Source organism: Mandrillus leucophaeus, unplaced genomic scaffold, assembly GCF_000951045.1.
Source record: "Mandrillus leucophaeus isolate KB7577 unplaced genomic scaffold, Mleu.le_1.0 Scaffold166, whole genome shotgun sequence".
In the NCBI taxonomy this organism is placed as follows: domain Eukaryota; kingdom Metazoa; phylum Chordata; class Mammalia; order Primates; family Cercopithecidae; genus Mandrillus; species Mandrillus leucophaeus.
Genome location: NW_012101654.1, coordinates 2937068 through 2959762, shown reverse-complemented (window position 1 = coordinate 2959762; position 22695 = coordinate 2937068). Strand labels below are relative to the sequence as shown.

Genomic DNA, 22695 nt, shown 5'->3' with positions numbered 1-22695 from the left:
ACTTTCCTTTCCTTCTCTGGAAGCTGGTGCATCTCTAGTGGGACTGCTGGGGAGCCTTCTAGTGTCTTCCCCAAAAAGATCCCCTGCAAAACACCGGCCAGCTTGCTAACAACACGCACACTTTCCTGCAGGGAAAAGAGGAGGAGTCACTTCAGTGGGGAGAGGAGGGACGGCTCTTGAGCCACGGCGGTGCTAAGCACCCTCTGCGTTGATGGGCCTGCTCCAGAACGTATCCTGAATGGCTTCTGGAGGCACAAGCAGCAACTCAGGCTACCACCGACACAGAGAGCCCCAGTGGCTCTGAATGGTGGACTCTGCCACCTGCCCTCTGAGGCAGAAAGGAGGGCACAGATGGCGTGTGCAGAAGAAGGGACGGGGCTCTGGGCACCACCTAGGCAGCTGTGGGGCATGAATGTACACATGGGCCACCACATGTCAGCTAGACCACAGGTCACTCACCAACAGGCAAAAACCTGAAACACAAGTGTCTTCGTGAGTCCAAGGAAGCAAAAAAAAAAAAAAAAAGCAAGGCCCCTGAGTCAGCGCTGACTGTACAAGAATCACTTATTCTTCAGATCCTAAGTTCTGGGGCCATTCAATAGCGTATCTTACAAGATAAAAGGTGAGGTGTCAACATTTGGAATTATTTTATTCCTAAATAGCGCATGGATTATTTTGTGACTACTTAAAGCAGATGAATAGAGTTGGTTTGGGGAGAGGCAGGGATGAGCCGTTCTTGGTCAATATCAACACTAAAGGCAGGGCCAGGCGCAGTGGCGCACACCTGTAATCCCAGCACTTTGGGAGGCTGTGGCAGAGGGATCATCTGAGGTCAGGAGTTCGAGACCAGCTTGGCCAACATGGCAAAACCCCGTCTCTACTAAAAATACAAAAATTAGAAGGGCATGGTGGTGGGCGCCTGTAATCCCAGCTACTCAGGAGGCTGAGGCAGGGTAATTGCTTGAATCTGGGAGGCGGAGATTGCAGCGAGCCAAGACTGTCACTGCACTCCAGCCTGGGTGATGAGAGTGAAACTCATCTAAAAACAAAAAACAAAAACAAACAAAAACAAAACACTGAAGACAGGCCCAGCTCCCGTCCTCACAGTTACATGGCTCTAGAAGCCACACCTTCAGCCTGGTAACAAAAAGATTCTACTCATGAAAGCCTAAGACTTCACCATCACTGTATGCAAAGAGAAAAGAGAGATTCACCATCTGCTAACTCTTCTAAACATTCGGGAAAGGAAAAAAGTCAAAGTTACTTGTGAGGCAGCATTCTTGACAGTCAGACCACGGTGCTATTTAAACACTGTGAGGAGGGAAAACACAAAGACGAAATTCCACAAGACGATGGCCACTAAAGGGTCAAGCCTGACATGTCAGGTGAGGTGGAATTGGCTTTTGTCTCCCCCAGAGCCACTGCTCTCACCCTGGGATTCGGCAGCGCCCGAGAGCTGGGGCGAGTCGAGCAGCCAGTCGGTCAGCTCCGCCGTCCCGAGCAGGTTGCTCCGGAACTGCTTTCCTCCGTTCACGTTCCAGGTCCCCATGGCAATCCGGATCCGCTTGAAATTTGTGAATTCAGACTGACGCTCAGTCATAGCTTTCAGGATCCTGGGAGTCACTGTCAGGAGGCATAAAAAGGCACATTTCTTTGCAGTTCCAAAGCTCAGGCATCCTCCAAAAAGAAGAGGCTGCCTGGCAGAGACAGATGGTTCATGAGCCTCTAGAGATAAACCAGGGTATGCTCCTTAGGAAGACGACAAAAGGTTTAAAACCATGGTCGCCACGGTGCTTCCCCTATGGCATTTCCGCAATGAAGGCGTGAAAACATGAGACTGGAAACTCACCGTCTACACCCCTGCCCCCAACTGAAGCCAGAAGCCATGGGACATCAGATCACAGGGATCTCAGACACGACAGGGAAAAGCCATGTCCCCACTGTCCACTCCGTGGAAGAACAAGGCATAGGAATTTAAGCCAGGGCATGCTGTAACTGACCATATTTCAAGGTGGATGTGCCCATATCCACTATACCTTTAAGTGTCTTACCAACCCAGACAGCCACCTTTGCATCCTCTGCCTTCCAGCCTGCATGTCTGATATGTTTTGTTTTGCCCCAGACTTAAGGCTTTAAAAAGTCACTACACAGAACCATCACCATCCTCTCAATAGCCAAAATATATTCCATCGTTTAAACTTGTGACGTAACCCAAATCTAACTCATGTCTGCCTTGCTATTAAATAAGACTCACTGTACAACATGGAGCTTCGTTCACCTTTTATAGAGGTGGCATAAATGTCGCCTGGCCTATCGGAAGCCAAATAAGAGCTCCCCCAGTGAAGAAAGAGTGAGAGTGGAAAAGGGCCATGAACCCATTTTAAGCATGGGCTAGTTCATTTTTCAAAAACACCTGACGTTTTGAAAGCGACACTTGTACATTCTTATTAGGAAAAATGCTGGGTTTCTCCTCCTTTTTCCATGAGACCTAATATGTTTACAGGCTCAGGTAAGAAGATGTCATTAAAATGCTCTCAAAGGAACCTCCTATATTGATGGAACCACGCTGTGTTGCTGCTGAGACCCGAAGGTGCCCTCATCCCTGGGAGATTACAGCATCCTCCTCCTCTGTTTCTACAGGGTCCAAAACAGAAACTGGAGGCCAACTTCATGGGAAGCTCCCAAGGCCAACATCACCTGCTAAAGGCCCAAGCACCCAAGCAGCTGAGGAAGTTTCTGGAGTGGGTGAGCGTTCAAAGGCACTGATGCGTTTAGGAGAGTGCACGGCCTCTCGCTGAGCCCGCCTGTCTCCCGCTTCTCAGGATGGAAACACAGTCCAAGCCAAGACAGAGGAAGCGTGAGCTCCCAGGCCTAGCTGGAAAGCACAGGCTGCCGGGAGAGGCAGTGACAGCTGTAAGGTGCATGGTCCACTGCTCAGACCTCAGGCACGTCTGCCACCCACTCTCTGGATGGCACAGAGGCGGTGGGAACGTGGGGCCGGGGAGCACCCCGCCTTCCCGCCTCCCCCTGTCCGTGGCGGGCCCTACCCAGGAGCGCTGTGCTGTCCAGCAGCATGCCCCCTTTGTCTGCCATCTCCTCGCCGTAGACGTCCCCAACCAGCAGCAGCTTGATGGCCTCCTGCTTCACCCCGTCGAAGAAGTTGGACTGGATGGTTCGAGACATGGACCGGGCTCCATCCTTCAGCTTCCCCACCTGCCAAGAGCCCAGACCGCAGGCCGTGAGGGGGGTCCCTGGGGCCCCCACCCTGCCCCCTTGGCGGGGCCCTACCTTGGCCTTCCCTTCCAGGGACCTGCTGCCTGTGAACACCTTGCTCAGGCTGTGGCCGTTCAGAGACCACATGGCTTTGAAGGACTCCACAAAGCGGTCAACAATGGGTTTTGAACTCAGCCCCAGGGTCTCGAGCTGCAGATGCAGGACCTGGGGAGGAATCAGGAATGGCTGTCACTGGCTTCTCCCACAGAGGCCCCACAGCCACCGTCCCAGGAGGTTCCTTATTCAGCAGCCTGTGGATTACGCTGTGTCCTGGAAGACCCTGTGCCCCTCCAGAGGATGACGAGTTCCTACAGCAGACAGTGACTTCCCATACCTCACCCCAACTTTATCTATAGGGTCCACCCAAGCCCTCCTCTCACCCCCTGACACCTGACCTCCCTGCTACACAGCCAGAGGCTGAAGAGCAAACAGTGGTGGACAGCAAGGGGCACTGATCCCGCCCCTAACCCCCCAGCCAGGAGAGGTCAGCCAGACAGCTGCGGCCATGCAGACCCAAGACTCCCTCCCCAGCTTCAAATCCAGCCTCATCCGGCCAGCCTCACACTGCCTTGGGCCAATGGTGCATTCACAATAATCATTACACAACTGCTCTTTCCTGCGAGCCTTTGGGCCACCATGTCTGGGATGCATTTCACAAGAGGCTGTGAGAAAGCGTGCCTATGACAGAGAAAGCAGCCACCTGGGGAACCCCTCTCTGGATGTCCCAGTGTCCCCCTGTCCACCTTCCCCACAGTTAGAAAGTTGTCTCGGTGATGCCACCCTCATCTTGCCGCTAAAGGTGCTCAGCTCAGCCTGTCCAGCTTAAGTCATAGGACCTGGCACAGATGGCCGAGAAGGCTGCAGCAGGGACGCACCTCGAGCGCAATGAAGCTCTGCACAGTGTTGGTTCGGTCCAGGCAGTCAAGACAGTTCATCCGCAAAGTGCCTTTCTGAAAACTTAGGACAAGAAGAAATGTAAAGTTATAAGTTGTGTTCAAAGAAGCAGTGGCCATAGCACTGTGGCCCATGTCTAACTGTCGACTCCCAAGGAAACATGTTCTTTTTATTTTGAGACAGAGTCTCACTCTGTCACCCAAGCTGGAGTGCAATGGCACGATCTTGGCTCACTGCAACCTCTGCCTCCCCGGTTCAAGCAATACTCCTGCTTCAGCCTTCCGAGTAGCTGGGACTATAGGCGCGTGCCATCACACCCGGCTAATTTTTGTATTTTTAGTAAAGACAGTGTTTCACAACATTGGCCAGGCTGGTCTCAAACTCCTGACCTTGTGATCTGCATGCCTCGGCCTTCCAAAGTGCTGGGATTACAGGCGTGAGGAAACATGTTCTAAGAACCCCCACCTCCTCACCAGTAGCCCCCCAGAAACCCCAGTGTCCATCCCAGTGGATCCCCAGCATTGCTGGAAAGGCAGGCAGACCCCAGGACACACACTCAGCAGCCTGCACAACTGGGTCATTTTAAGTTTAGCTGGTCCTTGTTATTTATAGCAATTATGTTCTATAAAGTTGTAGGAACACTGAATTGGACATGAACACAGAACCATCGGTCCTAGGGGAAATATAGGGTTAGGTTCCTGCAAATCTCTGGTCACATTTTCATCAACTGATCAATATACAAACTTGTTTTATGTATGTTTCCATATAAAGACACCTTATTGAATATATATATTTGTTTAATTAACACTGAACCATGGCCGACAGCATTGTAACTCATATCGGGACAAAGCTTATCTTAATGTGCATTTTCTCCATAAAGCACACCACCACCTTCTTGTGCTCAGAAGTACTAGACAGTTCTTCAGCACAACGCTTGGGGCCATACTAAACCATGAGATCCCCGAACAAAGAGGGGCCCCTAACAAAGACCCCACAAATGTGAAAAACAGTACTAAATCTCAAAAAGGACACTTGTTTACATACGAGGGCTGAAATAAGAAGACAGAGTATCACCTTGTTTGATCTCAGCTGGAAGCATGTACATGTGACTCAAATTGTCACTGCTCTGCACACATCTCTGAATGTCCAGGAAAAATGCTTTGAGTACTGATTTTGGGGTTACAAATAAGTTTTAAGGAATAGGTAAATTAGCCAATATGGAATCTGCAAATAATGAGGACCCCCTGCATGTGACCTGAGGGAACTGGACTTCGTTTTCCTCCTCTGTTCTGAACAGGGCAGTCCATACCCTGGTCTCCTTGAGCAATCTAAGTTTATGCCAGCCATCCCACTGGGACTGTGGCCCTCACTCTCACAGGCCTGCGTCCCAGCGTGGAGCTCCATGGTTAAATGCACTCCCCTTTATAAGTTCATTTCTTTTGACAGAAAACCATGCCTCAACATCTCCTTGAGAAATGCAAAAGCCTGTCTCCTATTGTGGGAAGGGAGCGGAGAAGCTGGAACCCAAAATTCCCAATGTCGCCAAGCTTATGACCCAGGAAACCGCAAGGGTAGCTGAGTGGGGAGGGAAGGAAGCCGCCCCTCACAGGGCACATGTCCTCTATGGTGCAGCCCCTCTGCCACCTCACCCAGCAGAAGGCGCGGCGCGCAGCGAGCCTCACTGTGGACTGACGCTTCCCCCCCAGCAGAAGACGTGGTGCAGTGTGCAGCGAGCCTCACCGTGGACTGACGTTCTCCCCCTTCGTGAACACATCAAAGTCCTCCCAGTGCAGCTTTAACTGTGGCCTCAAGAGGGTCTCCAATTTCTCTAGCTTCCCGCCTTTGGCAAACTGATGGAAGTCAAAATTGATCATAGGCGTGTCGCCTGCGTGGCAAGAAGCCCAGAGCAGCTTCTGAAAAGAGGAGGGGAGGGCGGTGAGGGGAGCAGAGGGAAGGAAGGACAAGGAGGACAAGTTCCTTGCATAGCACTTGCCGCAGGACATGCTTTAGCTGGAAGCTCACAATGGACCAGGCAGTTAACCCTGAAAGGGAAGCACAGGACAAAGGTCCTGGGGGGACAAAACCCACACAGAGCATCTTGCCTGCGAAAGGGCAGAAGGTTCCCCTTGGACAAAAGAAGCCAGAGCAGGTGTGGTCCCCTGGGGAGATCATACTGCTGCAGGGCTCCCCGGATGGCACAGGTGAGGAAGGACTGCTCTGTTCTTCAGGTGGCCCAGGTGGCCCAGGCCCTCAGAGATAGCAGGGCTGCAGCAGGCTGCAGAGCTCATAATCCAGCTCCCCGTTGCCCTGGTAACTGGCCCCAGCCTGCTGCATACCAGCCTCTGGTGGCTGTGCTCTGAAGACACCAAGTCTCCAGCTGAAGTGGCCTAGGTGGGTCCCACATCCCAATGCTATTTCAGAATGGTCAGGGAGCCAGAGTGAAGGTGGGGACAGATGGGAAGCAGGGCAAGGGGCTGCTGATGACACCACGATGTCCTTAAGAGCCCTCCCTTCCATATGAGGCTTCCCTGGCCTGGCAGCTCCCTGGCTTTCTCCCCAGAGAGCCCCGTGATAAAGGACAAACTGTCCGCCTACCCAGGCCACCTGGCTTCCAGGCCTCTCACACCCTGTACCCATGCCCTTGCGGCTTCAGGTCAGGCCAGTCCAGCCTCTGCCCAGCCAGAGGTCCTAGTGACTTGGAAGGACTAGAAGGACTTGGGGGTCCTCTGGTCTGACTCAATGTGACCACCTGTGATAGGCCTGAGCATAAATCAATGCAATGCTGCCATCGTCAAGCAAGTCTCGCTGTGTGCAAGAAGCTGGAGGAGCCCAACAGTGCCTGGTGGCTCAGTGCCATGCATTCTGGAGCCAGTGCTTCATCCAGCAGGACCGATGGCCACTGGGCCCTGGGCAGGCTGCTGGGCCGCCAACCTTGGTCTGGGCCTAACTGATGTGGCTGAGGACCATCCCAGGCAGGGCCATGACCCAGGTCTCCAGCTAGAGTACCCCTCCCTACCTGGCCAGGAGCCCACCCTTCCCCGTATGAGGTGGCTGCCATCTCCCGCCGTCACCAGTACCGGGCACTTCACCCACTGATGGGAGGGGCCACAACTCAAGGCATAGGGGGAAAAGACTTGGGGTTCTTATTATTATTCTTATTTTTTGGCTTTCTTTTTTTTTTTCCTTCTTCCTTCAAATTAGCAGCCAGCATCACTGCCAAGATGGGTGGGAAGGGAGACACTTCTGGAGCTTGTTGCTAATAGCAACAAACCAAACAGGAAAAGCAGGTCTGGCCAAATAAAATTGGCAACCAGGAAGTGCCTGCTCTGAGCATGAGCATGTGGCATTTCTAAGCAGAGGGAAAGGCTCAGAGATCGCCCTCACCCCCAGTGAGGTGACTTCGAGCTCTCTCTGTAAGGGATATTCTTGAGCTTTAAACAACGAGAGTTTTCCTGTATGAGGCAGGGGACATGGAGGCTGGTAAAGGAACCAGAAACCTCCATGGTTCATTCTAGAACGTCTTTCGCCTGGGGATCAGGGGGCAGGGGCTGGAGGCCTGGGATCCATGCACAGGGATAGACCCTGGCCAGGTGGGCGGAGTCTCTTGCTCCCATGGCTCTGTGACCCTGCCCAGGATCTCTGTCCAGGTTCACCAGGAAAGGCCCCCAGGGAACCCTGAAGGAGTCCACGGGAGCCCAGCAGGAGCAGGTCCAAGGACGAAGGGGAAACTTGAAGGCCAGCGGGCAAGCAGGGGAAAGCCAAGAGGCTCCTGCTCCTGAGCCCTGAGGTCAGGTGCCCTGTAGGGCTGGGGGAGCTCATCCAGGACCAGCCAGGGCAGAAGAGGAGGTCTGCCTGCTCCTGAGCTGGACTGAGAGGGACTCCTTGAGAGGTCAGAAGCCCTCAAAGCCCCACGGGGAGGGTAAGGGACACATGGCTGGGGACAGGAAATGCTCTGTTTTGACTGAGCAAATTCTCCCAATCATCAGCTCACAGAAATTACACTCACTGGGCCGGGCGCAGTGGCTCACGCCTGTAATCCCAGTACTTTGGGAGGCTGAGGCGGGTGGATCACCTGAGGTTAGAAGTTCTTGACCAGCCTGACCAACATGGTAAAACCCCGTCTCTACTAAAAATACAAAAATTAGCCTGGTGTGATGGCAGGCGCCTGTAATCCCAGCTGCTCAGGAGGCCGAGGCAGGAGAATCACTTGGACCTGGGAGGCGGAGGTTGCAGTGAGCTGAGATTGCGCCACTGCACTCCAGCCTGGGCAACAAGAGTGAAACTCTGTCTTAAAAAAAAAAAAAAAGACATTACACTCAAACTGTATCAGGGCCCGAGTCACCGAGCACTGCCGTGTTCCCTGGTCGGAACACTGGGGAAGCCTCAGGAAATGAAGAAGGGTTGGGCTTCAGCTCCAGTCCCTGCAGGAGCCACCTCCAGGCTCAAGGCTCCACCATGGCCACCCGCCGCCCAGCCCAGCCGTGGAGGGCACAACCAGGTCTTACCTTGAAGGCTCTGTTGAGCACCTCCTCTCCGCCTCTGCTTCCCAGAAGGTTCACGACCACCTGCTGCCCGTACTGCTCCTTCAGAAGCACCATGTGCCTGCAAAGTCAGTGGGGTGGGCGTGATGCTGGGCACAAGCACAGGTGCCAACTCTGCCCTGTTCTGCCCCTCAAGGGAAGATGGGGCAGAAGGAGTCATGCTTTTAGTGCCAGAGTCCAGGACCAGCTAGTCCCCATGACCCAAAGCGTGGGAAATGAGCCTGGGTGGAGAGAACCTGTCCCTCCCAGCTGCCATTATGACTAGCTAGTGTAGACTTCTACATGAGTTTGGAATAAGACAAAGGGTATGCTGGTCTTTCTATAAAGTATCTCCCATTAAATCTAGAACATCTATCCTGACCTTCCATCAACAGAGTTTTGTTTCTGAGGTAGGATCTCAGTCTGTTGTCCAGGCTAAAGTGCAGTGGCATGATCATAGTTCACTGCTGCCTCAAACTCCTGGGCTCAAGCAATCCTCCCACCTCAGCCTCTCAAGTAGTAGGGACTATAGGTGCATGCCACCACATCTGGCTAATTTTTACTTATTTATTTTTCATAGAGACAGGGTCTTGCTATGTTGCTCAGGCTGGTCTCGAACTCCTGGCTGCAAGCAATCTTCCCACCTCAGCCTCCCAAAGTGTTGGGATTATAGGCATGAGCCACTGCGCCTGGCCTAGAGTCTTACACAGGCGATGTGCACATGTGTGAAATGAATTTCTTATCTTGCTTGGTACCCATCTTTCTCAAAACTAGAACAACTGGCAGGAGAGCTCTCAACTCAGCATCCTGTTTTCAATCTAAGTGCTGTATTTCATTATGCTAAACCACAACAAGGAGATAAAACAACTTGCAGGCTTTGGGAAATATTCCTTGTATTAGAAGCTACTTTCTAAATATGTATGTTGGAATATTAGGGGGAGATTCCAATATTTATCCATGATCACCAGCTTTTTTAAAGTAACCTTACATTTCAAGTGTAAACATGTTGAAATGTAGTGCCTTAAACAAAACACAGGGAAATGATACAATACAAAAAGCAGACATCAAATTATTATTTAATGGTGCAATCTTTAGGCCTAAATATAGAAAAAACACTGGAAGAAAACACATGATGTCACAAATGGTGGAATTTTATATGATTTCTGTTCTTTTCTCCTTTAAACATCTTTCTCTTTCCCAAATTTCTATAATGACATGTTTATGAGTGGAATTTTTTAAAGAGCTAATAATGATCATGAAAAAAATCATTTTTTTTCCTTACCCGATAAGAGAAAACATTCTTTTACTAACTTTAAGGGACAGTAGTGGAAAGAATATGGATTTTGAAGTGGGTGGTTTGAAGTTAGGCTCGCCTGATGATTCGCTGGCCTAAGTTAAGGGTGAGCACCCTCCCGGGCTCCCGTCTCCATGTGGAGTTCCAGGCGGCCCTGGGGCGGGGCTGTGTGTGGCTCAGCCCTTGTGGACTTTCTTTCGGGTCAGTCTGCCCAGAGAAGCTGCATCCCAGGCCTGGCTCTGACATGTGCAGGCTCTGCCCCTGGTGAGGGAGCCCACCTTGGCCACACATCCAAGCCACATCCCACAATGTGGCTCCTCAGAAACAAGGCCCATTTCTGATCGCTGCCTGTCTCATTCCTGCCCCTTCTTCTCAATTGGTTCCAAAGCCCAGGGCCAGAGGAACTGCTGTTACTCATTATTACTCACTATTCCTCATCATTACTCTATGCTGTCACCAACCCCAGACTCCCCTGATCAAATGATTCATCCCCTCTGAGCTGGCTCCTTCAACTACAGAGCAGGGCTACTTCCCCTCCTGCAGAGAATGGCTAGGAGGACTAAAAAGACTAGTGAAAGTGACAAAGACAGTGCTTGGTGTGTGGGAGCTGGTTCTTCTTTCCTTTATTGTAAAATACTCGTTATTGATGAGCTGAGAGGCCCCGCTGACCCAGGGCATAAGGGAGCGCTGGCACCCAGGGGATAAGGGAACGCTGGCACCCAGGGGATAAGGGAACGCTGGCACCCAGGGGATAAGGGAGCTCTGGCACCCAGGGCGTAAGGGAGTGCTGGCACCTGGCACCCAGGGCGTAAGGGAGTGCTGGCACCCAGGGGATAAGGGAGCGCTGGCACCCAGGGGATAAGGGAGCGCTGGCACCGGCAGCAAGGTCGGCAGCATGCAGGCTTCTTCCTGGGTCACCCTGAGCACTGAGGCCTTTTTTTTTCACTTCCCCTGCCCATGGGTTACTGTCATGGGAAGCTACTTGGAAAACAGGAGTTTTTCGGGACACTAAGGAATCAGATTTCCATTTGGAAGCATCCTTCTCATCTTCAGGGAGGGACCAAGAGTTCAGCACACCCTGATGTGCACAGCAGCTGCCCGCAGAGTGGGGCGGGGAAGGAGAAGGGCTTCACTTTCCTGCGAGTGGAGACTCAGGCACTGCCCCGTGAAAGGTTAACCCTTCCACAGAGACTCATCACCACACAGAGATGACAAGACCCTGCTGCAGCCAAAGGCCTGCTGCCAACAGCCCTCCTCAGATATGGAGCACGTAGAGCAAAGTGGCAAGAGACAGCCTCGGCTAACAGGGGCACCCATGCAGCTCAGGCAAAGGAAAACAAGCATCCTCCGGGGAGAAAAACTATCTATGTGAAGGTTTTACAGGAAAATGAAAGGCTTTACTCTCGATGAAATCCATCAGAGAACCGCACGACTCTTGAGGGCACAGTGATGTCCCAGAGAAGAGAATTGGGAAGCACCCAGGACAACGCACATGCCAGTCCAGGGACATCATCGGGGACCTGGGCAGTCTGCTGTCAGGGGGACCCTCACGGTGCCCCACCGCGGCCACTAGGCAGACACGTCACCTTATTTCCAAATGTCATCTCAAATGAGGGGAACATAGTCAGCAATGAACATGAAAGCAGCAGCTCCTGCAAGGGAATGGGAGGGCTCCTGCCTCCAGTTCAGCGTCGTGGGTAAGAAGCATTACAGAAGAGACTTCCTGGACACAGTAGCTGCCTGTAGAAAGACTCACCCTTTCAGCAGCTTGTCCTGTAATTTGCAGAAGAGATCTAAGTGTACCCCTAGATTTAGGAATGCTTTCCAAGGGGCAAGGCAGCCTCTGGGGTGCTTGTGAGAAGACAGGGGTCTCATTCTCTGTGGTACGTGCATCTCACACACCATGCATTACGAGGATTCTGAAAAATCTACAGTCTATGCAAATGTGCTTCAACTAGATCTATGTATATTTTAAGAAAGCTCCTAAACATAGGAGGGTTTTTGAAGTGAACCCAGCATGACCCTTCCCTCTTGTTTTGTGTCAGCTTCAGGTAGAATTTTTGTTTTTTGTTCGTATGTTTTGTTTTGAGATGGAGTCTCACTTTGTCACCCAGGCGACCCCCTAAAATCTGAGCCACCAAGTTCAGCCAGGTAGAATTTCATTTTCAGTTTCATGTTCACTATTTCCTAAGATAATTTAGTATAGATGAATGTCAACTGAAAGAACTCCATATGTAGAATGCTTAGGACATACTAAAAATGTTCTGGAAAAGGCAACGGTCTTGTCTATACTTGATTAAATATCTCTTTACAGAAAAAGCCCATTATATGTAACATGCTAATCAGGGGGTCACATCTGGGCTCATGCGACCAGCATTATGTTTAACGAGAGTATGAAAGCAAACTTAAAGTCTCAATGCTTCAGGTAGAATGAGCCAAACACTTAAAACATTACTTTCGAGAATTTTTACTATATTCACTAAGACAATTTTAAAATATTGAGTACTTAGATTAAATAAGCAAATTTTTTTTCTTTTTTTTTTTTTTTTTTTTGAGACAGAGTCTCGCTCTGTCGCCCAGGCTGGAGTGCAGTGGCCGGATCTCAGCTCACTGCAAGCTCCGCCTCCCGGGTTTACGCCATTCTCCTGCCTCAGCCTCCCGAGTAGCCGGGACTACAGGTGCCCGCCAACGCGCCCGGCTAGTTTTTTGTATTTTTTAGTAGAGACGGGGTTTCACCATGTTAGACAGGATGGTCTCGATCTCCTGACCTCGTGATCCGCCTGTCTCGGCCTCCCAAAGTGCTGGGATTACAGGCTTGAGCCACCGCGCCCGGCCTAAATAAGCAAATCTTTTAAGAAGCTATTATTTCAAATACATATTACGAATAGCTCAGCTTTTCTTAAGCAAGCTGCAAAACAGTCATGTGTTATGATCCAATTTGTGTATTTAAATACATATATAATGCCAAAATTGTTTTCTAGAATGACATGTAAAAAACTACTAATATAAAATCTCTGAGAGTGGTAACTGGGAGTTAAGGTACTTTTATTTTTCAATTTATACTTTTCTATACTTATTTATTCTATATTATTTTAAAACAAAAAACAAACAGCTTCAAATATCCTATAATTTAGATTATCCCTTATTAACCAGGGCATAGAGATGAAGCCTCATTGCAAGAAACTGATAAGATAAAATAATTATAAAGTGCCACCTGAACATTCATTAATTTACCTTCAGGAAACCTGAGAACAAGTAAAAATCCCATTTTGTAATCTCCCTTCTTGCATAAAGGACCAAAAAGAAAGCAGATTTAGATTCAGGGTTCAGGGTCCTCTCTTTCCCGTCGCACCCTATCCCTTGTGTCTGATGGGAGGATGACGTCTAAGGATGACAATGACAGGCTCGGATGGTGTCAGACAATCCCTACCTGTCGAAAGCAGGGGCGTTGGCTTCCAGGCCTCTGTGGAGTCTCAGATGATGGGAGCCAACCTAAAGCAGAGAGAAGTAACAATAGTGATTCTTCCTGCTTTGCAAAGCAAGGAGGTAGTGGTTTTTCCCATTCTCCTTCTTACTGTCAGCCAGGCTGCATGCGGCACCCACTAGGCCACCTCTGTGGTCTCTTCAGGGCTCAGGAAGGCTGAGCTCTCTGGATTCCGCTAACAGTGCTCCAAACTCAGGTCTAGGCGCCTCGAGTCTGACTTTGCTGCTGCCCAGTCCTAACTGCAAAATGACCATGTCTGCTGCAATTCTTCCACAGACAGAAGATCCAGGGTAAGATTATGAGGCAGATGTCAGATCCTAAGCTCTCTGATAGCACAGAGGTCAGGGAAGCCAACTAGGGAGACAGAAACTGCTTCTCAGCCTCCTTCATGCCTTCAGGGACACTAATTTCGCCCTAAAATCTGAGTCATCCTAATTATAAAATTTGCCTTATTATTTATTAATAGAACTATTTATTTAATACTCAACTTAGTTTAAAAAAACATTTAAAATATAGTCACTGGAGCCAGCTTAAAGGGGGCTTTCACTGGCCAAATCTGGGGCAATTTGAACATCAAACTATACGAGGACAGTAATGGATTATAACCTGATGAAGAAAATAGAAATCCATGAATCCATACTGATGATAACTAGACGGATGAATAGATGGATGGATGGATGGACAGATGGGTGGATGGCTGAATGGATGGATACTGGGTGGATGGATGAATGGATGGATGGATGGATGGATGAATAGCTGAGTGGATGGATGGATGGATGGATAGATGGATGGATAGATGAATGGGTGGATGGCTGAATGGATGGATACTGGGTGGATGGATGAATGGATGGATGGATGGATGGGTGGATGGCTGAATGGATGGATACTGGGTGGATGGATGAATGGGAGGATGAATGGATGGATGGATGGATGGATGGATGGATGGATGGATGGATGGATGGATGAATAGCTGAGTGGATGGGTAGGTGGGTGAGTGAGTGGATGGATAGATGGATGGATAGATGAATGGGTGGATGGCTGAATGGATGGATACTGGGTGGATGGATGAATGGATGGATGGATGGATGGATGGATGGATGGATAGATGGGTGACTGAATGGATACATGGATGGGTGAATGGGGATGGATGGATGGATCAGTGGATGGATAGAAAGGTGGGTAAGAGGATGGATGGGTAGATGGATGGATGAGTGGACGCATCAGTAGATAGATAGCTGGGTGGATGGATAGGTGAATGTGAGGATGGATGGATGGGTGAGTGAATGGGCAGATGAAAGATGGATAGGTAAGGGGGTGAGTGGGTGGGTGGATGGGTGGATGGGTGGATGGCTGGGTGGATTGATGGCTGGGTCACTGGATGGCTGGCTGGCTGGATGACTGGCTGGATAGAGGGACGGGTGGATGGTGGGTAGACAAGTAGGTGGATGGGTGGATAGATAGGTGGATGATGGGTGGATGGGTGGACGAATGGATGGGTTAATGGGTGACAGATGGGTGAATCAGTGTGCAGGTGAGTGGGTGTGTAGGTGGGTGAATGGGGAACAAGAGAGGGCTCTATAGTAGAACACCAAGTGATAAATTTGGAGGAAATAATTTTTAAAAATCATCATTTTACAGCTGTCATAGTAAATAATTGTTCAGCAAAAGTTATCTGTTGATGATAAATCTTAAGGGAAAGTTTAATGAGAAGCATGATACTAGCACGGTCTCAAAGTGTCTCCCATAGATTGCTGATTAGTTGAAAGGGAAAACATATTAACCATAAGTGGAGAAACTGAATAGCACCTTGACTGGGTGACCAAAATTAACATCACTAATGAGGGGCAGATGGACACCGTGTGCCTCCAGACCAGGTACCCTGAGAAGGACACAGCATCATGTAGGCAGTATGCTGGCCAGGGATCCATACACTGAATGTGATTATAATGAAACACTAGGAAAACCTAAAGGTAGGAACTCTCAATTTAAAGGAAAAGAAGGCTTGCATTCTCCAAAAACATTAATGCTTTGAAAGACAGAAAGCCAAGGAACAGATGCAGATTAAAGACTAGAGACATGGCAATAAAATGCAGTATGTGATGCTGGACTCAAGGGAGGAAAGGTGCTTCAAAGGACATCATTGAGACAAGTGATCAATTTGGAATATTGCCTGCAGATGAGAATGAAGTACTTCGTCAATGTTAAATTTCCCAAATGTGTACCTATACTATGGTAATGTAGGACAGTATATTTTGCACTTAAGTAAAGAGACACTGATATGGTTTGGATGTGTGTCCCTTCCAAATCTCACGTTAAAACGTGACCTTCAGGGTTGGAGGTGGGGTGTGGTGGGAGGTGTTTGGATCATAAGGGCAGATCCCTCATGAATGGTTTGGTGACAACCCCATGGTAACGAATGAGTTTTTTGCTAGTTCACAGGAGAGCTGGTTGTTTAAAGGAGCCTGCAACCTCCCTTTCCTTGCTCCCTCCCTCATCATATGACACACTGGCTTCCCTTCCTCTTCCATCATGACTGTAAGCTTCCTGAGGCCCTCCCCAGAAGCAGATGCTGGCACCATGCTTCCTGTATAGCCTGCAGAACCATGAACCAAATAAACCTCTTTCCTTGATAATACCCAGCCTCAGATATTCCTTTACAGCAAGGCAAATTGACTAACACCGACGTGATATATGCAACCTACTCTCAAATGGTTCAAAAATAACAACATGTGTGTGGCAAAAGGTTAAAATTGAGTGAATCTGGGTGAAGGACATATGGGAGCTCCCTCTTGTTCTTAAACTTTTTCTGTAGCTCTGAAATTATTTCAAGAATAAGTTGGTGAAAATGCACTCTTTAGTTTTGCTTCCGTTTGAGTGTTGTAAAAGCAGTGCCATCAGGTTTATCTGTGTTATGAGATACAGCTATTATCATGCTTCACATATCATTTTATAACTCACCACTACAGATGATACAACTGCCCCATTGCAGACTCAAGAAAAGCACCCATCTAGAGAACTGGTTTCTCAGCAATAGATTTAGAGATTCCTCAATAGATTTAGAGATTTTCTTCTTCTTCTTTTTTTTCCTTTGAGACAGGGTCTTACTCTGTTGCCTAGGCTGGAGTGCAGTGGTACAATCACAGCTCACTGCAGCCTCAACCTCCCAGGTTCAAATTATCCTCCCATCTCAGCCTCCCAAGTAGCTGGGACTACAAGTGCACACCACAATACCTGGCTATTTTGTGTGTGTGTGTGTGTGTTTTTTGTAGAGATGGGGTTTCACCATGTTGCCCAAGTTGGTCTTGAACTCCCAGGCTCAAGTGATCCACCCACCTCGGCCTCTCAAAGTACTGAGATAAAGGCATGAGCCATTGGGCCTGGCCAGGTTTTTTTTTTTTTTTTGAGACGGAGTCTGTCGCCCAGGCTGGAGTGCAGTGGCCGGATCTCAGCTCACTGCAAGCTCCGCCTCCCAGGTTCACACCATTCTCCTGCCTCAGCCTCCTGAAAAGTGGAGGGGGAGCTGGGCCTCACGTTCTGTCCGGAGCTCACCCTTCCCCCATCACCCCATGCATCCCTTTCATCTGGGTTTCTTGGGCCTCATATCCTTCCTCTCCTCTGTCCCGCTCTGACACTGACCAGCGTCCACCTTCTCTGGTGTCACCTAGTCCTGAGGTTACTGACTGTCAGAAGCCACAGGCAGAAGCTGCAGCTGGGGGCAGGGTCCACCACTGTCACTGCATTTTGTAGCTTCCCTTCTTCTTCACCCCATCCTTCTCCCCTCTGGGCAAAGGGCCAGCTACTCTTATCTGGCCCCTAAAGTCATTAGTTCAATCCTATAGACCAGAGACGAGTTAAGGGAGACAGCCATGAGGATAGTCAGGGTCTGGAGAACTCCTGGCTAAGGGAGTCCCAGCAGAGTCTCGATCAGAACTCAAGAGGCCCAAAGATCGCAGACAGCACCTCCATGCCTCTCCCCTGCACCCCAACTTAAGGCTACCCAAAAATCTCAGCTCAACGGCCTCCCATCTGGCGTCTATCCCCCTCCGAACTAACACTTCCTAGACTTCTGTCTAATCATGTCTCCACCTCTCTTGCCGCCCTTTAGCACAGTGTTCAGTGTGTGCTGGAGCCAGCTCCCGCAGGCCTGCAAGCTGACTGTGCACCGAGCTGGTCCAACTCTGAGCTCAGCAATGCAAAGCTGGTAGGTTGAAACTGGCCATGATGGGAGAATTTACACCACAGCAATGGACAAATGCTACAAACCAAAGCTCCCTGTACCCAGTGTGACCCCAATAAAACTGGCTTGCCAGAACAGTACCGAGTGGTTCCCATATTTTCCTACACACTGGAGTCACCCACGGGTCTTCAAAAAGGACAGCTGCCTGGCTCCTGGCCCCAGATATTGTGACTTAATGTGTATGGTATCAACCTGGGTATCAGGATCTTTCAAGCTTCCCAGCGGAGTCTTCTGTGCAACAAGGTTGCGGAGTACTACTTGAGTAGCTGCTGGTATGGGATGCAATCTCCTCAGTGCAGCATCCACAGGCCCTTGACCCAGCCCTGCTCACCTCTCCTATCTGTCCTCCCATTCCCTTCATGCCCAGGACTTCAAGAAGTTACCCAGTGATACTCCCTGATCACTGTGATATCAGGAGTTACAACACCTGCACCCACTGTTCCCTCTGCAAGGGCTGCCTTCCTTGCCCGAGTGCTTCTTCCTCACCCCTCCCCAGTTTGGGCCCTTGGGCAGCCCACCCCACACCCTCAGCCTGGGAGAGCTGCCCCGGGGGCCTCTCCCTTCCTCCAGCATGGCTCTATCTACACAACACTGCCATGTCCTGCCCCCTGCTCCCTGCAGGCAGGGACTGTATCTGATCCCTGGTGCCCCCTACACCTGGCAGATGCTCAGTGAATGTTTGGGATGAATAAATGGCTTCATCTGGGGTTACTGATTTACCATGAGTCTGTGAGGGATGAGAGATAAGATACCCCAGGAAGCTGTCTTCATGTCACTACATCTCACGGTGTCCCTGTCCCCATGCAGACAGGAGGAAACTCATTCAGTGCTCAGGACACCAAGAACCACGCTTCTCCGGATGCCACGGGTGGTTTTATCTCCTGGGTGTTATCATTTGTTTCTATTAGTATCAATAGCAGCTGCCATTTTGAGTACTTTTTATGTTCTAGATACTGTGTTAATTTTTTTTTTTTTTTTGGACAGAGTCGCACTCTGTTGACCAGCCTGGAGTGTGGTGGCATGATCTTGGCTCACTGCAAACTCTGCCTCCCAGGTTCAAGTGATTCTCCTGCCTCAGCCTCCTGAATAACTGGGATTACAGGAACCCACCACCACGCCTGGCTAATTTTTGCATTTTTAGTGGGGACGGGATTTCACCATGTTGGCCAGGCTCATCTTAAACTCCTGACCTCAAGTGATCCGTCCACCTCGGCCTCCCAAGTTACTGGAACTACAGGCGTGAGCCTCCACGCCCAGCCAAATTCTTATACTATGTTCTTTAATCCTCTCTAGAACGCTATATGGGAGATCTTGTTAGCCCCATTTTACAGAAAAGTAAACTAAGGCTTGGCACAGACAGGAGCCTCTCAAATACACATGGTTACGAAGCGGAGGAGCCAGAGTTTGAATTTGAGCCCAGGTCTGCAGAGCTTCAAAGCTCGTGCTCTGAGTCACTGTCATAAACTGGCTGTGACCGTGGTTCTTTCTGTGGTGGCTGTGGGAAAGCTTGGAACAAGTGTCAGGTTCCTTCCCACGCACATGAGACCCATGGCACGCACTGTGGGCACCAATTCAACTCCCTTCATCCGGACCTCTTCACTTATTTTTTAAACTATTATACTACAAGCCATCTCATGTCCTTTTTGGAACAAATAAAGGTACAAACACATAAACTTGCCCATCCAGTGCCACAACTCCATGAACTTGGCAGGGAAGAGGCGAAGGTAGGGCAAGAGAGGTCTACTCTACTCAGCATCCTCCTCCATTTGGTTCAGTTTCAGGAAACTTCAAAAGACAGACTGAACTCACCTTGGCAAGGCATGTGTCTGTACAGGCATATTAGGGTGAGGAAGCTTCTACAATGACCAGGGGAGCAAAGTTGTCAACCACAGACACAGATCATAAATAGATTCTTGAACTAGCTAGACTAGGGAGCAATTCGCTTTAAGGGTAAAATTTCAATGTGGCTATTTATAAACTGCACAACCCATTTACACAGTAAAAATGAAATTTATTAAAGGTACACGGCTGCTAGAAATGGAGTCAGGAAATACTGAAAGCACCATTCCTGGGAAAACATGCAGACAGATCCTCATCCACGACCCTCTGCCCACCCCTGCACCAGCCTGCTAGGCTCCTGGGTTTCCAACGGCAGCCATCAAGAAGGGACAGCATTGCGGCTTAATATGCAAGCTACTCACACCAAAATCTTTGCACTTTTCATCTAACCTAAGTGAAGAAGGAAGAGAAACAGTTCAAAGCGGAGAAAAATAACCAGAAGCGGCCTTAGGCTTGATAGTGACAGTTGAAGCCAGTGATGGTAGACCACCACTTCCCGCCACCCTCCTGGCCCTCTCTGAAGATGACTTCATCTCTCTTTGATGATGAGTGGTGTTTAGAGGCTAATCACAGGTATTAGGCCCAAAGGTTAGCAAATCCTTAATAAGATTAAGGAACACTAAAGCCTTCTGAAACTTGTTTTGAAGAAACCACGGAGGCCGGGCACAATGGCTCACACCTGTAATCCTAACACTTTGGGAGGCCGAAGCGGGCAGATCACTTGAGGTCAGAAGTTCAAAACCAGCCTGGCCAATGTGATGAAACCCTGTCTCTACTAAAAATACAAAAAATATTAGCCAGGCGTGGTGGTGGGTGCCTATAACCCCAGCTGCTTGTGAGGCTGAGGCAGGAGAATCACTTGAACCCAGGAGGTAGAGGTGGCAGTGAGCTGACATCGCACCACTGCACTCCAGCCTGGGTGACAGAACAAGACTCCATCTCAAAAACAAAAAACAAAACAAAAACAAAAACAAAAAGAAGAAACCATGCAGGCTTTGGTGTAGCACAAGTGTTAGGAATTTAAGAGGGTGAAACAGCTGCCAAAAAGCTGAGATCTCAGGGTCCGCTGCTCCTGGCCCCTGACAGACCGAGGCACAGTCATCCCATGGCGGGTCCGGCTACATCTGAGGCAGCACGAAGGTCAAGGGGGAGACCAAAACGAAATCTCAGAGGGGAACGACAAAAAAGGAGTGTCATTTTTTAGATGAGGGAGATGAGAACATTGAGAGTCTTAGAAACAGGAGAGAAGGTGGCCAAAGGAGTTGGGAGGCCTTAGAGAAGACAAGAAGAAGAGGGAACCAGAAGACTCCCTCCAAGGGCTGAAGGTGAGTCATACGGAGAAGAATCAGATTTACTCCTGCACACCCCAAAACACTCTAGAGTTGGACAGACGCAGCAGTGCAATACAGGAGGAACTCACCAAGAGTCAGAATTATCCCCAGTCGTGGCCTGGAGGACAGCCCTTTGGGGGTCCTGGAAGAAGGATCCCTGAACTGGCCAGGTGTGGTGGCTCACGCCTGTAATCCCAGCACTTCGGGAGGCTGAAGCAGGTGGATCACCTGAGGTCAGGAATTCGAGACCAGCCTGGCTAACACGGCGAAACCCCATCTCTACTAAAAACACAACAAAATTAGCTGGGTGTGGTGGTGGGCACCTGTAGTCCCAGCTATTCGGGAGGCTGAGGCAGGAGAACGGCTTGAACTCGGGAGGCGGATGTTGCAGTGAACCGAGATTGCACCACTGCACTCTAGCCTGGGCGACACAGTGAGACGCCATCTCAAAAAAAAAAAAAAAAAAAGGAGCACGCTGAACTGAGAGTCACAAGGGTGGAATGGATGAATTCCAAAAGGTCATTCCCAAATTCTAAGAGTCCATCATGACCATCGCCCTAATTTTTGGATTTCTTACAAACTTTACATGAAACACAAGACAGACGGTCTCCCTATCTCCTTTTCGTGCCATACTCATTCGATCAATTCTTTCATTCTCCTGAATACAGAGCTCCAGAAGTTTCTAAAGGAAAACTCCATATTTAAAGAAAATCAGGTTTCAAAAACTCTTTTGGAATGTCTGGAATGGGAAATCTATAGATAAAGACAGCAGATGAACAGGCGAGTTGGCCTGAGGGAGACTTGGAGGGGATGGGAGAGACGGCTAATGGGGACGAAGTTTTTTAGCGGTGATCAAAGTGTTCTACGATTAGATTACAGTGGTGGTCACACAACACTGTAAATGCAGTAAAAACACCAAGTTGTAGGCTTTAAATGGGTAAGTTATATTGCAATAAAGCTGTTTTTCCATAAACCTCCTTTGGGAAGCCCTCCGGAGGAATTTCTGTGTCACCGCTGTCCTCAGGAGCATTTCTCTGGAGGCTGTCAGTTATCTCGTGCACTGTGGTGGGCTCTTTCTAGTGGAAAGACTGAATGTTAATCAAGCCTTTTCCCCCTACCAGAGCACGGAGCCTAAACGGGACCTCCATTCATCCATCTCACTGCCCAGGCTGACCCAGAACTTCACCAATGCTGTCAGCGCACCGTGCTGACAGCCATGGGGACAAGTGACTCACCTGCTCCGGGCACAGGGTCAAGTCAAGGGCGAGGCTAAGAAGCTGAACACAAGACAGGGGACCCTGAGTCCAGCATTGTCAAACAACCCCTGGAACCTGGCAGATGGCACTCTGGGCCCTGCTAGCCACTAGCTGGCAACCCAAATGCAGTCACACGAGAGCTGTCGGTAAGAAGAGCCAAGAGGCCACAAAGGCCCTGGCCGAGAGGCTTTCTGAAGGCACCCATGTCCCCTTGGGGCAGGGAGGAAGACTGGGGATTAGTGGGGAGGCCCCTCCAGTCCACTCGGCCCACAACCCACCTTGTTAGAGACCCTGGTGAAGGAGGCAGCATGCCATTCCACTGATGACAAATGTGTTCTTGGAATGTATCCCCACCCTGCGCTCTTCCCAGGAGAAAGAATGCCAGATCTCTCTGGCACTGACCAGAGCCCAGCTTTGGACGGCAAGGGCTATTTTTAGAAACCACGGGAAAGCTGTGGAAGTCTCACGTGGCCCCACAACAGGCAGCACCGAGTGCCAGCCCTACGCAGCCACAGAGCCTTCCCGGAGCCCTTTATGAGAGTCACGGCTCTCAGAAATGTCCTCAGT

At 49.8% G+C, this 22695-nt stretch overlaps 1 protein-coding gene across 1 annotated transcript in view; it reads right to left on the bottom strand.

The window, feature by feature from the left end:
• Window positions 1-22695, bottom strand: part of SYNJ2 (synaptojanin 2) — a 116096-nt gene that overhangs the window by 32104 nt on the left and 61297 nt on the right. Inside the window, exons 6-12 of the mRNA XM_011976439.1 lie at window positions 13412-13473; window positions 8673-8769; window positions 5908-6080; window positions 4149-4230; window positions 3289-3438; window positions 3048-3213; window positions 1432-1623 (exon numbers count right to left, since the gene is read on the bottom strand). Of these exons, the coding sequence (XP_011831829.1) occupies window positions 1432-1623; window positions 3048-3213; window positions 3289-3438; window positions 4149-4230; window positions 5908-6080; window positions 8673-8769; window positions 13412-13473 (922 nt within the window). The remainder of the gene's footprint in view (window positions 1-1431; window positions 1624-3047; window positions 3214-3288; window positions 3439-4148; window positions 4231-5907; window positions 6081-8672; window positions 8770-13411; window positions 13474-22695) is intronic.